This window comes from Solanum stenotomum, chromosome 1 (genome assembly GCF_019186545.1).
Source record: "Solanum stenotomum isolate F172 chromosome 1, ASM1918654v1, whole genome shotgun sequence".
Lineage (NCBI taxonomy): Eukaryota > Viridiplantae > Streptophyta > Magnoliopsida > Solanales > Solanaceae > Solanum > Solanum stenotomum.
The window spans coordinates 10,358,858-10,373,936 of NC_064282.1; the positions used below are offsets into that span (position 1 = coordinate 10,358,858).

General features: G+C 31.6%; 1 protein-coding gene across 1 annotated transcript; it reads left to right on the forward strand.

Moving 5' to 3' along the window:
* The first annotated feature begins 472 nt into the window (after nt 1-472).
* Nucleotides 473-4,561, forward strand: LOC125851238 (probable protein phosphatase 2C 5). Its single transcript, XM_049531019.1, has 8 exons — nt 473-692; nt 866-1,114; nt 1,222-1,393; nt 1,502-1,719; nt 1,816-1,923; nt 2,011-2,136; nt 2,219-2,442; nt 4,111-4,561. Exons 2-8 carry the CDS (start codon nt 899-901, stop codon nt 4,310-4,312), a joined length of 1,266 nt encoding a protein of 421 aa, XP_049386976.1. The 5' UTR covers nt 473-692; nt 866-898; the 3' UTR covers nt 4,313-4,561.
* The last annotated feature ends 10,518 nt before the right edge of the window (nt 4,562-15,079 follow it).

The following is a 15,079-nucleotide window of genomic DNA, read 5'->3' on the forward strand; positions in this document are numbered from 1 at the left end:
CGAAGTATGCATGGGATAGAAGAAATATCACAATCTTTCGCTCGTGCGTTGAATCAAATAATTCAATCAAGCACTCTGATCTTATTTTCATTATCAAATATTTGAAACAAAACCAATAATGCGTGTGGGGCGGACATATACCAAAAAAATAATCTAATTTATTATCAATTTTTTTAATCTAGTTAGGAAATATAATTAGTAAAGGTTGCAGAAAATTCCAAAAAGTCAAAACAACAATGAAAACGTTATTCTTTTATTCCATTTTGCTAAAAATATTAGAACAAAATCATTAACTGTATTTTTCAAAAAATACAATTTGACCTAATGAATTTACATATTATAAGAACAAATTTTTTTTCAAAAAAAATTCTTTATTAGCTGTTTATGTAGACATTTTACATCATCAAATTGCACTTTCTTTCTTTCTTTTAATAAAAAATATTTGTATTTTGTATTATAACAAAAAAACGAAATGTCAGAATCGGAGCCTTTGCCCGAAATCAACCTTTTTTCTCCCCGCGTTTCCTTTCTCTTTCTCTCTCTAGATTTTTCTTCTTCCCCCAATCAAATCACTTTCTCTCACTAGGGTTTCGTTTTCAACATTCGCATCCAGCTCATAACTCAACCAAATCCATTTGCTTTTTCATACTTCAATGCTTACCATTTTTCTGTATATTTTCTCCGATTAATCTGTAAGTCTCACTAGGGTTTCCAATTTTTTTGTGATGTGATTTTTGTAGTGCATTATTGTGTTTAGGTGATTTATCTGTGTTGCATTGTTGTTAAATTGTGAGGAATAGGGTTTACAGATCAGTGTGGATAACGAGTGATTGTGTTTTCTTGTTTTTGGAAATTGGGGAATTAGGATTTGCAGAATGTCGGAACAGGGAGTGAAAGAATGAGTGAGGCGGAGATTACAAGGATGAAGCAAAAGACAACTTCGGTGTCTCTAGGGACACTTATTGGTCGGGAGTTGAGGAATGATAAAGTGGAGCAGCGTACAATAAAGTATGGACAGGCTGCTTTGGCAAAGAAAGGGGAAGATTATTTCTTGATTAAACCTGATTGTCAGAGGATTCCGGGAAATCCGTTGACTTCTTTTTCAGTTTTCGCGGTAATTTAATCATATATGTTGAAATGAATCTGTTAATTGCTTGTGGTATATATACATTGTTGATTTTCTTGTATGAATTTCGTGAATTTTTCGTTTTTCTTGAATAGATTTTTGATGGGCATAATGGTATATCGGCTGCTATATTCGCTAAAGAGAATCTATTAAACAATGTATTGAGTGCTATCCCTGAAGGAATTAGTAGGGAAGAGTGGCTTCAAGCACTTCGTCGTGCTCTAGTTGCGGGTTTTGTGAAGACTGATTTAGAGTTTCAGCAAAAAGGCATGCTGCAAGATCTCGGGATTTAATATTTGTTTTACTTCAAGGGGTCTATTTCCCTTGTCTTCATTCATTTAGGTGTTCTCAGTACAATTTTGATATTGATGACAGGTGAAACATCTGGGACTACTGTGACTTTTGTTGTGATCGATGGGTGGACAATAACTGTTGCATCAGTCGGAGATTCCAGGTGCATACTGGACACCCAAGGAGGTGTGGTTTCTTTGTTGACTGTTGACCATCGATTAGAAGAGAATGAGGAGGAACGGCTGCGTGTAACTGCAAGTGGTGGTGAAGTAAGAAGACTCAATGTTTTTGGGTGTAATGAGGTATAATCATATCAGAAATTTGAAATTGCATTCTTAATTATTGCCAACAGCTTTGGAAAAGATACCCTGATGTTCCTACTCACTTCGTTTATATAGGTTGGACCTCTGCGTTGCTGGCCTGGTGGGTTGTGCCTTTCAAGGTCTATTGGTGATACGGATGTTGGGGAGTTTATCGTTCCAGTACCGCATGTGAAGCAAGTGAAGGTTTGTAACCTTATCACCAAGAGTTCTCCTTTTGTCTTTTAGCGAGTTCCATGTATGAATCTGAATTGGAAATAAATATGTGATTAGATTTCAAACGCTGGTGGGAGGCTTATTATAGCCTCGGATGGTATATGGGATGCTTTATCATCAGATTCGGCAGCACAGTCTTGCAGAGGTTTACCAGCAGAACTTGCGGCAAAGCTGGTTGTGAAGGTGTGAATGATCATAGAATCTCTTTCATTCTAATATTTCTTATCTGAGGTTTTCTCTAACTATGAGCGGTTTTACAACTCAGAAAGCTCTAAGTTCACGAGGTCTGAAGGATGATACAACCTGCTTGGTTGTTGATATTATTCCTTATGACCATCCTATCTTGCCTCCAACACCTAGGAAGAAGCAAAATTTGCTCACTTCTTTTCTCTTTGGGAGGAGATCACAAAATGCTAGATCTAATAAGCTTTCTGCGGTTGGTGTTGTGGAAGAATTGTTTGAAGAGGGCTCTGCGATGCTTGCTGAGAGGTACTGTGTTTTTCCAATTTTGGTGTCATTGTTAGTATTTCCACTACACGAGATATGTTCTATTTAATTCCGTCTGTTTTATCCTTGAAAGGGAAGAATTACTTGTCATAGAACAGTAGCTACTTATAACTCGTACTTACAAAGCCAAATGAAAAAAATCTCATTACACTCTGTTTTCTTTGTGGAAAGTAAAATGCAGCAGTCTTTGATTGCTGAAAGTGTCGTAGTTGGAGGAACATTCTATGCCTTATCTATTCTTTCAACATCTATTGATTCTACCATATCTTGCTTGTGAGCATTTTAGTTCTTACGGTTATGAGTTTTTTGTTATATGACAAATATAATTTATGCCATGATTTTACTAAAATTTCAGATGGACTACCTGCTTTACCTTCTCTTTGATTTCTTTTCAAATAGTTTCACTAAGGAATTGTGATTGGAAGGTTAATTTAAAGGAATATTATATTAGTAATAGTAGCAGAAAATATTGATTAAGTAGTAGAAAACGTTGTTTTGTCAAGGTAAACCTAAAATTACTTATATTAAACTATTTAAGCTAATTCTAGATATTAAAACTTGTGAGGGATGATAACATTTTGACACTTATCCATGTAGTTGTTTCTTGTCGAATGATTATATCAATAGTAAAAGTTAGTAATACATCAGCACCTTTTACTTTTGTCTATTTTTGCTCTATTGTCGGAAATGCCCGAGAATTTTGTGCAGCTACGCATGGTTTGACAAATCCAAGGCATGGTTATGTTATTGGTTTTCTAATCTCACAATCTCTTTTGATCTTGTCTGTTACCTTTGTCAAAAAAAATCCTGTCTTGATCTTGTTGACAATTGACATAATTACTGAATGGCTTCATCCTGGTTATCAAAACTGTACTTAAAATCACAGTACTTCAGAATCATTGATTATAGCGACACACTTCTCTTTGAGCATATACTGGAGCATCTTGATAGGCAACAACTAATCTATAAGGTCCTTTAGTATTACACTAAGGCACATAGGTTATGCTGTAATGTACAAGGAAAATAACTTTTGTTTTGGGGCATGAGTTAACTGTTACTGTTGAACTGGGATAATTTTAGAATGTCAATGTAGGTAACATGAAATGAAAATCTACAGAGATATGTCGAGGTTGTAGAGAAGACTAACCTTGAACAGAAATTGATTCCAATATCATTGAAAAACCAAAAAAAAAAAAAGAAAACACGGAGCAGGTACTTTTCTTTGACAGTGCTAGATATTGATAGGAAGTTTAACCTTAAATTCTACTTTGACGAGAAGATGCTGTGGTTGAGTTGCTTTGGTATGGTTTTGTGCAGATATATAGTAACTTAATTCCGATATATTCTAGTTGGATTACATGCAAGTCTAGGCTTAATTAATGATAAATTTCAGTTGTTTCTGTCTATCAGGCATAGTATTTATTTTACTCAAACTGTTAATGTAACCCGAGAAGATTTTCTTTTGCATTGTGGTTAGTGTTGCTGAAAAGAGATTACAGAAAAAATGGAACATTAACACAAAATTAAAATGCATGTTTACAGCAAACCACATGGATAGTTACAGACATTGCATTGTAACTTTGTTAATTTTGGGTTTATCAGATGTTTGCCTTTTGACATTTTAGCTGCTGACTTTTTCTGATCCTGCAGGCTTGGTAAAGATTTTCCTCTGGATTCTAGCTCTGGGCTGTTTAGATGTGCTGTTTGCCAAGCAGATATGCCTGCAAGTGAGGGCTTATGTGTTAACTCAGGGCCTTTCTTTTCACCTGCATCAAAACCATGGGAAGGGCCATTCCTTTGTGCAACTTGTCGGAGGAAGAAAGATGCCATGGAAGGGAAAAGACCAAGTTGACCTATAATAACTGCTTAATCTGGTAACCTAGTAAGTATATGCTGATATATTTTTTTGCCTGGCGTGGGAACATGCTTGGTTCTCAATCTGCAGTGGTTATATTTCTGTAGAAGTGTGCTAGGTGTTTGTACCGATAGTTGGTAGTAGATGTTTTGACAAATGTTGATTTTATTACTAACAGCTTGAATGTAAGTAAAGGAATGATGCTTGTGAAAATATTGTTTAGTAAAAGTGTCTTCATTTGTGATTCATCAATTTTATTTTATCAACTGGCAAAGTTTTAATCATCTGTTTCCAATTAATTAGACTTGCTGAAATCGTATTTGCTGAGAGGTTTAACTCTTCCTGTGGAATGGGGCACTTAAACGAAAAAGAAATGTTTTTTTTTTGCACTAAAGCATAGAAGAACATTTCATATTCTCTTCATTTACCATTTACTATATCCAACAAGACCTTCAGCTTGAATCAGTGGAGGGTTGGAGGCAGTTGGAATTCGTAAAGGTGAAGATTCTGAGGCTAACATATATATAGTTAGCATAAATTGGACATAACCATCTTGATGTGGCCCAAAAGACTTTGGGCATATATTTGCCCAGATTCATTCCTAATGCTTATGGACTAGTTATTTGGATAGAGGCTGGCCAAGATGTTGGGCCTGGGCCTGGTTCTAAAACATGATTTGAGGTCATTGAGTGAAGTGTAATATGCAAAATTAGTCTGTAAAAATATAATTTGAGGTCATTGAGAAACTTCACATATTTTGATCTATTTAATTTAGAGCGCCCCTATAAAGTTTGGTTGTTTTGGATTAAATGTGTATCTCAAATTGACCAATGACAAGTCTTGTCAAAATATAAAACTTTATAAGATGATTCAACAAATCGATAAATTATAACTTTAAAAGTTTGGGGGTTGAGTTATGACCTGTTTAGCTCATCTTGACTCCGTCCATCTCAATCCAAATAACTTTTGAACATATTAATACTTGTCCATTTATTAATGTCTTATAATGACAAATGTAGGTCAAAAAATTGTTTTAGGTCCCAAGTTCGATCGTTATTAGAATTTTTAGTTCCGCAAAGGCAATAGTCCCAACTCCCATTGATGATTTTTTTTTTTTTTTCCTTTTCTCTAAACATAAATTATGTTTTGAATAATATAGTAGTACTGCTACTATTTTGAAAAGCCACGCAGAGCACATCACTTGGTCAAATGAAAAAATAAAACAGATGCAAAGCACGATTTTCCTCTTACAAACAACCCATCAAGTCTTTCTAAAAACTATCATTTAATTTGACTTTGAAGATTGCAAATATTTCTACAAAGATTTTCTCAGCATTTAACATAAATTATTTCCCTCTAACTGCCAATTATAATCTTAAGAAAATTAATTAATCAAATAATGAACACTTCCCCATGATTCATAATTTTGTATGATAACATGACTTTATGCTCGATCTATTTTTATAGTTGTTGACCACAAAATTGAGAGTGAAAAAAATAACAAATAGAAAAAAGTGTGCCTAAAATAAGATAGGAAAAACGAAATATTAGAAAAACAAAAGGGATTTAAAAAAGAGCATTCCTTCTCCCTCTTCACTTTATTTCTTTTATAACATGTTTAAAGTTATAATTTCGGAGATTATTATTTTTTAATTGCTACCTAGTTTTTTTCTTCTTCCGGGAATTCAGAACAATTTCCGGTTGTTACTTTTTGGATGTGTATTGAGTAAAATCCGCTCTTGACCTATACCTTTCAAATTATATAAGAGATGTAAATCGTATAAGTTAAGTCTGGTACGACAAACTTGACCGAGAAAAGTTTGCAGCCAGTTGATATCTTCTTCGTTAGTCATGATTTGGGTCCATCCCCAACAATAACAATGTCAGTTTTACTTAATTGGATATCATGTTAGTAGTTTCGCATTTATGTGTGAAAGATAAGATATGCTCCTACATAGATTTTTGTTAATGAAGAAAGTTAATGAAAATTAATTTAAAATTCACTTTGTTAGAGGAAAAAAAGTATATGTGAGCCATTTGTGTAGCAATAGGAATTTATGAACAATTTTCATAACAAGGGTATATCAATTCTAAATGACAAAATTGAAAGATATATCAGACTCTTTTCCTATTTTCGTTTCATATAGTGGAACTTCACATTATTTTGTTCGTGTGCCATTTGTCAGATTTGGGCAGTTGCAGATTATATAAGGAGATTCAAAAATATTCTAGAATGACGTAGTTGTAATTTGAACATATGAGCTCAAACAATTTTGAACCCCTTTATCATTATACTTGATTTTTTCTTTATGTCAAATAGATTCAATACATATAACCAAAACAAATTATTTTTGTATCTATTTGTACAACATAGCTTTCCAACTAAGGAGACTCATTTAAACCCCTTTGACACTACTTAGTTTTTGCAGTACTGGTTATTAATTATAACAGTTTCACGATAATGAATGGAATAATAATTTATTTCCATTATGATCTTGAACAATCTTTATATTGAACAAATTTTTATCTAGATCTACCCAATGTCATTTTTCATATTACTATATCACAAGAATTATCTTTAGAATTTGTTAATAATCTTAGAATTCTTCATAAATAGTTAATTTTGGCAAAGATAGTAGTCCAACTTTTTTATTTATTTATATTTCTCAATAGAACTCTGTGTTTTTGACTTTGATTAAATTTTCAAAGCCACGCAGGGCGACCTTGCCTCTGAAAAATTAAAATAAATAACCCTCTAATTCACCAAAGGTCCTTTTTTTTTTCTTCAATTTTGTCAGCCATGCTCTTTCATTTATTTATTTTACTCCTTAATAAAAAAAAAAGAGAGAAACAAGAAGTCCATATGCAAGAAGTCAAATTAGTTATATTAAGAATGGAAAAATATGAGTTGACTTGAAGGAGCAAATCTTTGAAAGATTTTGTGTTGCAGTCAGATGAATTATGTGCTGATATATAACAATTGATGGAAGTGCCAAATAACCCGGCGGATGTTTCGATACTCTCCATAAGGACCTTCCCTAGTTGTTACCTTAACTTCTTTAATCGTCACATAATGTTATACGTTAATAATTTATAGAATAATCCTATACGAAAGTAGATTACATATTAAAATAATAAAGCTATAATGAAAAGATAGAGTAAATAAATGATTAAATAAAATTATTAGATAATAAGCAAATACAAAATGAGGTAACAACATGATTACATCAAATCAGTCATCACATAACATGAGACATAACGATATTTAATGATACAATATAATAAAAGTTAAGTAATAATCGATATACATATTATATTTAAACTAATAACACAATACAATTAGGAGCGACTCAAGCATATTAGTGGCCTAACAAAAAAATCAAACGGGCCTTAAACTTAAATTGTTAATAACTTTTATGTAATTTATTTCTTCTAGTTTTGAATTGATAATATAACCATTCTTATTTTAAATTATTTTTCATGAGATATAGTACTCCAAATATGTCAAATTTCTTCTAATAATTCCTTCATTTTTCATGAAAAGCTTACTTTCTCTACAAATAGTATTCAATATTTGTTAAAAAAATAAAACTTGTAACCTATTATTATTAAGAGGAAAAAAGGTCTGAAAAATACTTTAACTTTAACCGAAATTGCTGCTACGATACCAAACTTTATGGAGGATCTTTTACCCCCTACATTATTTAATAATGTATTTTAAAGGTATATATGTGGCTATGTGGACATCATAAATATTGTATCACTATAAATAGTAAAGTGTCCACGTGGACACATATATACCTTTAAAATACATTATTAAATAGTGCAGGGGGTAAAAAGTCCTCCATAAAGTTTGATATCGTAATTGAAATATTTTTTAGACCCTTTTCTCTTATTAAAAATGAGGCCCCTTAAATTTGGGGGCCTAAGACACATGTCTTTTTTTAAATACCGTCGAACTGCCCCCGAATACAATACAATATAATAGATAAGTGTCCCCAAGTAAAGTATAACATAAAAATTGAAGAAAAACAAATAATGACTTTTATAACCGAAGTATAACATAAAAATTGAAGAAAAACAAATAATGACTTTTATAATCAGAATAGACTATAGTACTTCCTCTATTCTATATTAAGTAAATTGTTGGTAAATATGACATATTCTCTAAGAAAAATACATTAAGGATATTTTTCATTATTACCCTTTGATTATTTCCAAACTATTATTCTAAAAAATGCCAAATAGTTTAAAACTAAGAGTTAATACAAAATATACTCCCAACAATTTTTTCTTGAACTTTAAAAAATACACTTATTTAAACTATAATTGAAGACCTCAAAAGTCATAATTAACTAATTGGAAGGTATGTAGGCGTAATAGCACAATTTTCGCCTAATAATTAGCACTCCACACCCCCAAAAAGTTGTCCTAATTAGTAATTAGAAGACATCGAATTCTGTAGCGTAACAGTCAGATTTTCTGTCTCACATTTCCTACAAACATTGATGTACGTCTAGGGACGGCGCCGGCCTTGCTGCTTTTCAAATACTAAACTCAATTTCCTTTAATTTGAAAAATTAAGAAATAATTTATCACTTTTATTTTTAAAAAATAAAATATGACTTATAATAATAATAATAATTACGAGTGATTGATAAGATTAACAATGGAATTTATCAAATCAAACATAGACAAGTAAATATGAACGGAAAGAGTATTTATAAACTAATCATGGTACTTTAATAATAAAAGGAAAAACCTATGTAAACTCTAGACAAATAAATTCTTAATTAACTTTGTTTTTGTTCCCTCCATGTTGAATAAGTCAATGTCAACCCTTGTTATTAACATAATAAAAAATCTGAAATGCCAAGTTATGGCAGTTGACCTTATAAGCCATTTCTCTATATAAATAAATAAATACATCTAAATCTCTTCCTCCTCTCATCATTCACACATTCAAAGAGAAAAAACCAACTACATTAAAAAGTGAGAAATATGATAAGTTCAGTAGTAACAGCACAATCTCACATTTCATTTATTACATTCTACACATTTTTGTATATTCCTTTTAGTCATATACAACAATTCATTCAGAAGATGTTGGATTTTTTTTATCCGTATCCTCGTCCTGTCAGTGGAGCTGTCGCAGTGACCGTGCCCACATACTGTGAGCTGTCACTTGCGACAACTACATTCGCCGACGTTTGCCAGAGCAACGTCTGCGAACGGGGAGTTGAGGACAGTTGTTCGATTTGTTTGATGGAGTACGAGAAAGAGAATGTTGTTTGTGAATTGCCCAGATGCAAACACGTTTTTCATGTGGAGTGTATTGAGGGATGGGTCGAAAGGTGTCAATTCACTTGTCCGCTATGTAGATCTTTGCTCTTGCAACAACCGGATTGCTAGTTTGATTTAGAAATTTTGTTGTAATTAGTTTAGGACAGAGGCGCGGAATCAGGATTTGAAGTTCTGAATTTAAGGACTTTATTTAGTGTCGATTACATATTATGTACATCGAAGATTCAAGATATACGGTGGTATAACTTTTTGAGGATTCTTCTTTTAAAAAATAGGACTCGTGAATCTTTGATGATTTGAAGGATATTCTCCTATGATCGTTTCTTGTTGGGCTTGTATATATTTTCAATTTAATAATATGAAAACATCTCAATGAACACAGCAAATCCCCTGTTTATTTTATTGAATTAGGGAGTCATGGAAAATAATTTATGTGCAATTAGATTTTGGGTATGTTAACACAGTTTAATTACCTTTGAGTTAATTTCCCACCGTTATTCAAAATATAAAGAAGCTAAACATACGAAAAAGTCAATGATCAACATCTTCCTGCGAAGGAGTTTCGAATTAACCCCTCCCTCCTCTCGCCCTCTCTCAATTTGGTTGTGTTATACTATCATTTCATCTAACATATAATTTCTTTTTAAGTCCAACGTATAGGTTGGATGAAGAGAATTTGAACTCCTTATATGGACTTGCGTCATCTGTCTCTCATAGATTATTTTTGGGGTCGAGACTTAATTAGGCCTAAAATTCAGTTATTTACATGAAATCAAAGTCAAACCTATCTCAATTTATGATTATCGATATTGGGCTGGATGTGCGTTAGAATTGTCCACATCAATGGGATGAGGAAAACCTGGACTCACTTGTCACATAATGTTTAAGCTAAATTAGAAACATTTCATGTTTTGTGATCTCCGCAGATATGTTTATTGCTGATAAGATTTGGCTGGATTGTCAATATCTCATCTACCGGATAAGGATAAACAAAGCTAGAACTAAACATTGAGTTTTGCTATATTTAAGTGAAAGAAGCCAATAATGACATATAAATTACAAGCCAATCGTGTTTAATCAAACACTTAGTTTACAGGATCATTAAATATTATTTCACAAGTCAGAAAGTGCAATCACATTATATTAACATGAACTACACCATATAAAGTCACAATCTAAAATAGTACCTATTACAATTGTTCGTTCCAATACTTATTGGAGAAGAAACTTTCAAAGAATCTTCACACGACTTTATTGGAATTGGAGATGGAAGAAGGAGAAGTAAAAGAAGTGTGTTCTTTTTGAAATTGTAGAGAATGAAAAGATACGTTGGTTTCTCCTGTAAAAACCCTTTTATAATTCTAAAGAACACGACTATTCAAATAGTTATATATTTTCATTATATTTATTAATATATAATATTTAATTATATATATCTATTTTCTTCTCACATGAATTCGAATTGACCCACATGGATGACCCGATCCAATTTCCTTCACTCTTGTTTTCAAACTCATTTTGATGCTAAAGTTGACCTGCCTAGGCAGTTAGATGGACATAAGACATTGCCATGTTAGGTGCTAATCAAAGAAAGTGACTTCTTAAAGATCATGAGTTTGTTTTTTTCCTCTTTAATTTGTTGGAATGGCCCCTCAAATATAATGTTGACCAAATGGCTTATACAAGAAACAATTTTTAAGGCAAAGACTGCCCATTAAGCAATAATAATGCACAACATAATATGCGGACCAGAACTGTTTGATTTAATGGTTACATTATACATAAATAAAAATATATATTTTGCCAAAATAAAAGCTCAGCCACGAGTTCAACTTCAACATGTCATAATAATGAAAGACAGAAAACTAGACCAGGGCTCGAATGGTTGTGTCGAACTGTATACTCCCTACTGAACAAAATTCACTATTTCCTTATGGAAATTTATTCGAAGGCCAGTTTTATAGATATTTTAATTGTATTGCTAAGAAAAAAAATAATAGTATTTCACATGAAAAATTATAAAGCTTCTCAATCTATTTTCTATTATGTATTTTTTTTCCACCATTATTTGATAGAATATGAATGGAAAAATCATATTTTATAAAAATAAATTTTCTATTGATTTATAGCGTAAAAAGCCTTTATTTCTTGCCGTAAGTATGACGAAAAACATCACAATAATAATCTCAAATCATATACACCAAGAGTTCAATTATGATTTGATTGAACAACAAACTTCATGATTTTGCTGACATATTTAATTTGTCTATACAGTTGATCTTTTAAGTGTTGTTATTATATATAGGGAAAAGGGTCAAATATGTCCCTAAACTATTTGAAAAGGTTTAAATATATTCTCCGTTTAAAGTTTGGCTCACTCATGTCCTCGCCGTTCAACTTTTCGCATAGATATGCCCTTATGGGCGTTAGTTGGTCTACTGGACATAGCCAGCTCATTTTCCATTTCTTTAAATGCCACATGGAATTGCCATGTTATTTTCGGGATTTACTGAAAAAAATAAAAATTAAAAAAAATTATTGAATTTGTTGAATTTAAGGTTACTATATTTATTTGTGATTTTTTGGCGTTAATTTTATATTTTTTTTCATATTTTTCATATTTTTCTATTAATCAATTACTCATTTTCGAGATTTACTGAAAATTTTTTTTTAAAAAAATTGTTGAAATTGTTGAATTTAAGGTTACAATATTTATTTGTGAATTTTTGGCGTTAATTTTATATATTTTTTTTTCATATTTTTCCTATTTTTTATTAATCAATTACTCATTTTCGGAATTTATCGAAAAAAATAAAATTTAAACAAAATTGTTGAAAACAGGTCGGGTAGTTTATTTAAAAGGGGGTTGATTTATGGGTCGGATTAGGTGTTTATGGGTCCGAATTTTTTAGGGGCATAATTGACCCCTTTCCATTTTCATATAAATGCCTTGCCCATGGCAATTCCATGTAACATTTAAAGAAATGGAAAATGAGCTGGATATGTCCAGCAGACCAACTAACGCCCATAAGGACATATCTATGCGAAAAGTTGGACGGTGAGGGCTTGAGTGAGCCAAACTTTAAACGGAGAGTATAATTAGATCTTTTTAAACAGTTTAGGGGCATATTTGACCCTTTTCCCTTATATATATGACGCAATAGAATCATCTAAGATGTCGAAATCACATTTTTTGTTTATATAATTAAAAGCAAACATGTTATTTTCACCATTAGCTCGAATCAATGGTGATTTGTAACATATATGTCCCATGATTCTCAAATTAGGACTTTAGTCCATAATGACGGAATAATTTCAAACTCGACAATTGACAATCTTTTAACTTAAGAGTAACAATGAATTTTTACACTATATCAACTGGAATGAAAAATATAATAAAAGGTAACACCCATAGCATACAGTAGGATTGGTAATATGAACAATATATATAACACGTTACGTTAGCATACACATATAGTATAATAACTTTGACTTTATACTTAATTAGGTACTAGCGGTATAGAAAATATTTACAAAATTAAATTAGGTAACTTAATACTTAATAAGTTGATTATAAGTAAATCTTTATAATAAACACTAAATATTAAGCGGTTTTGGACAGCATATTATTAAAAAAAAAAAGCTTCTGATTAGAAGTCAATCGTCAAAATGATACCAAACATATAGAAGATAAAATTTGGTCAATGGGACTTATGTAAAGACTAAATTTATGTGCAGTAGTACTGTCAAACAACAACACCTTTAATTTATGTTAATGACTCATGTTTATCCTATAAATAACTAATTGTTGGAATAAGTTCAATTGCCATTATTTTATTTCAACGATTTCGAGCTACTCCTTTTATGGCATTTTCTTATTTTCGATAGGTTGTCTTTTTGAGACTATTTGATTCAGGTGCGTCTCTATTACTTCATATTTTACGAATCATTTTCCAATTTTTTGCAGTCAAGCATTTGTTGATATACTATGTATTTACACAATATTTAGAAAGCTTGTTATTTTAAAAAAATAAATTGATTTCTCAAGTCAAACATGAAATAGGAAGCAAAAAACAAATATGGATTAGGTATTATATAAGTAAAGACACTTGAAACTCCAAAAAGATTTCATAGCAGCTATTCTTTAAATGCGCACTGATAAACCTGCTTATGTGTAACAGCTTGTAAATCACATAGGAGATGTGAATCTCTCTAGACAAATCCGATGTTACAAACTTATATGACTGAGAAGGAGTTAACATAGGGAATCGGTCTCTTAATTTCTCTTTTAAAATATTATTTATTGAACCAACTTAACCGCCGTCACGGGAAATATAAAAACATTGAACGCCAAATGTCTCGAAGGAAAACATGATAGGGTGCCCCGAACAGGGAAAAGTCGGCCACTTTAGGAGGCAGCAACAGTAAAATCCCGTGGCTGTCACATGGATTATTTCGTGAATCTAAATTAACCCAAATGTAATGTAATAAACAAATTATGAGAGTCGTCGGCATTTACACAATAAAACAAAATGGATCAGGTGGTCAGATACATAACCTTAGCCTATAAATCACTGCACCTTTTCCCTCTCATATTTATATATTTTAATAATAAAAAAACATTTTACTGTACTAAGGTTAGTTACATTGTCATGTGTTGGGTCGGCGCCGGCCTTACACAACCCCATTAGATTGTTCGATAAATCAACTCCATCTTTTGACTATATTTTAAATACATATTATTATACTTTTCCAACCACGATTCATGTTTCTACTCCTTTTATATAAAAAAATTATTTAATTAATCTCATCTTCTCTTATTCTTTTATATACGAATTCAATGTTGCTATGAATTTTTGAGATATATTTAACTTATAACCTATTACCGTTTTAAAGTCAAATGTCACATCAATGTTTTTAAAACAACTAAGATAAATTCAATGTCACGGCATAATAGTTGACTTCATGATAGCAGCCCTTATAATATAAATAGAGGTTTCCATTTCACTTCTCATCACATCAATTTCTTAAATTTTCTTTATTTTTTCTCATCTTTCTGTATCTATTATTTTTATTATTATTACCAGTCAAAACCTGAAGAAACAAAATGATCAGTTTTATGCACGATTCATCCCATGTTTCTACTATAACCATAATCTTTTGCACTTGTGTATATATCCCCTTCCTTCAACTAAAACATACTATTCGCGAAATCGCAAAGTTTATTAGGGTACATTTGTATTTGCAACCATGTAAAGATGATCTTCTTGAGGATTCGAACTGCAGGTTAAATCTTCCAGCAAGTAGGTTTCTTGATTTAGACATGTCATCAAGTTGTATTGACGAAACATGTTCGATTTGTTTGGTCGAGTTCGAGAAGGAACATGTTGTGTGTCAATTACCAAGATGTAATCATGTGTTCCACATGGATTGTATTGAGAAATGGTTAGAGAGGTGTCA

What these genes read in the sequence shown, in the direction of transcription:
- LOC125851238 (XM_049531019.1), top strand. Translation starts at nt 899, where the DNA reads ATGAGTGAGGCGGAGATTACAAGGATGAAGCAAAAGACAACTTCGGTG. An exon ending in ATGTTTTTGGGTGTAATGAG is followed by an intron (nt 1,720 to 1,815) that starts GTATAATCATAT and finishes TCGTTTATATAG; the next exon opens with GTTGGACCTCTGCGTTGCTG. An exon ending in TCTGCGATGCTTGCTGAGAG is followed by an intron (nt 2,443 to 4,110) that starts GTACTGTGTTTT and finishes CTGATCCTGCAG; the next exon opens with GCTTGGTAAAGATTTTCCTC.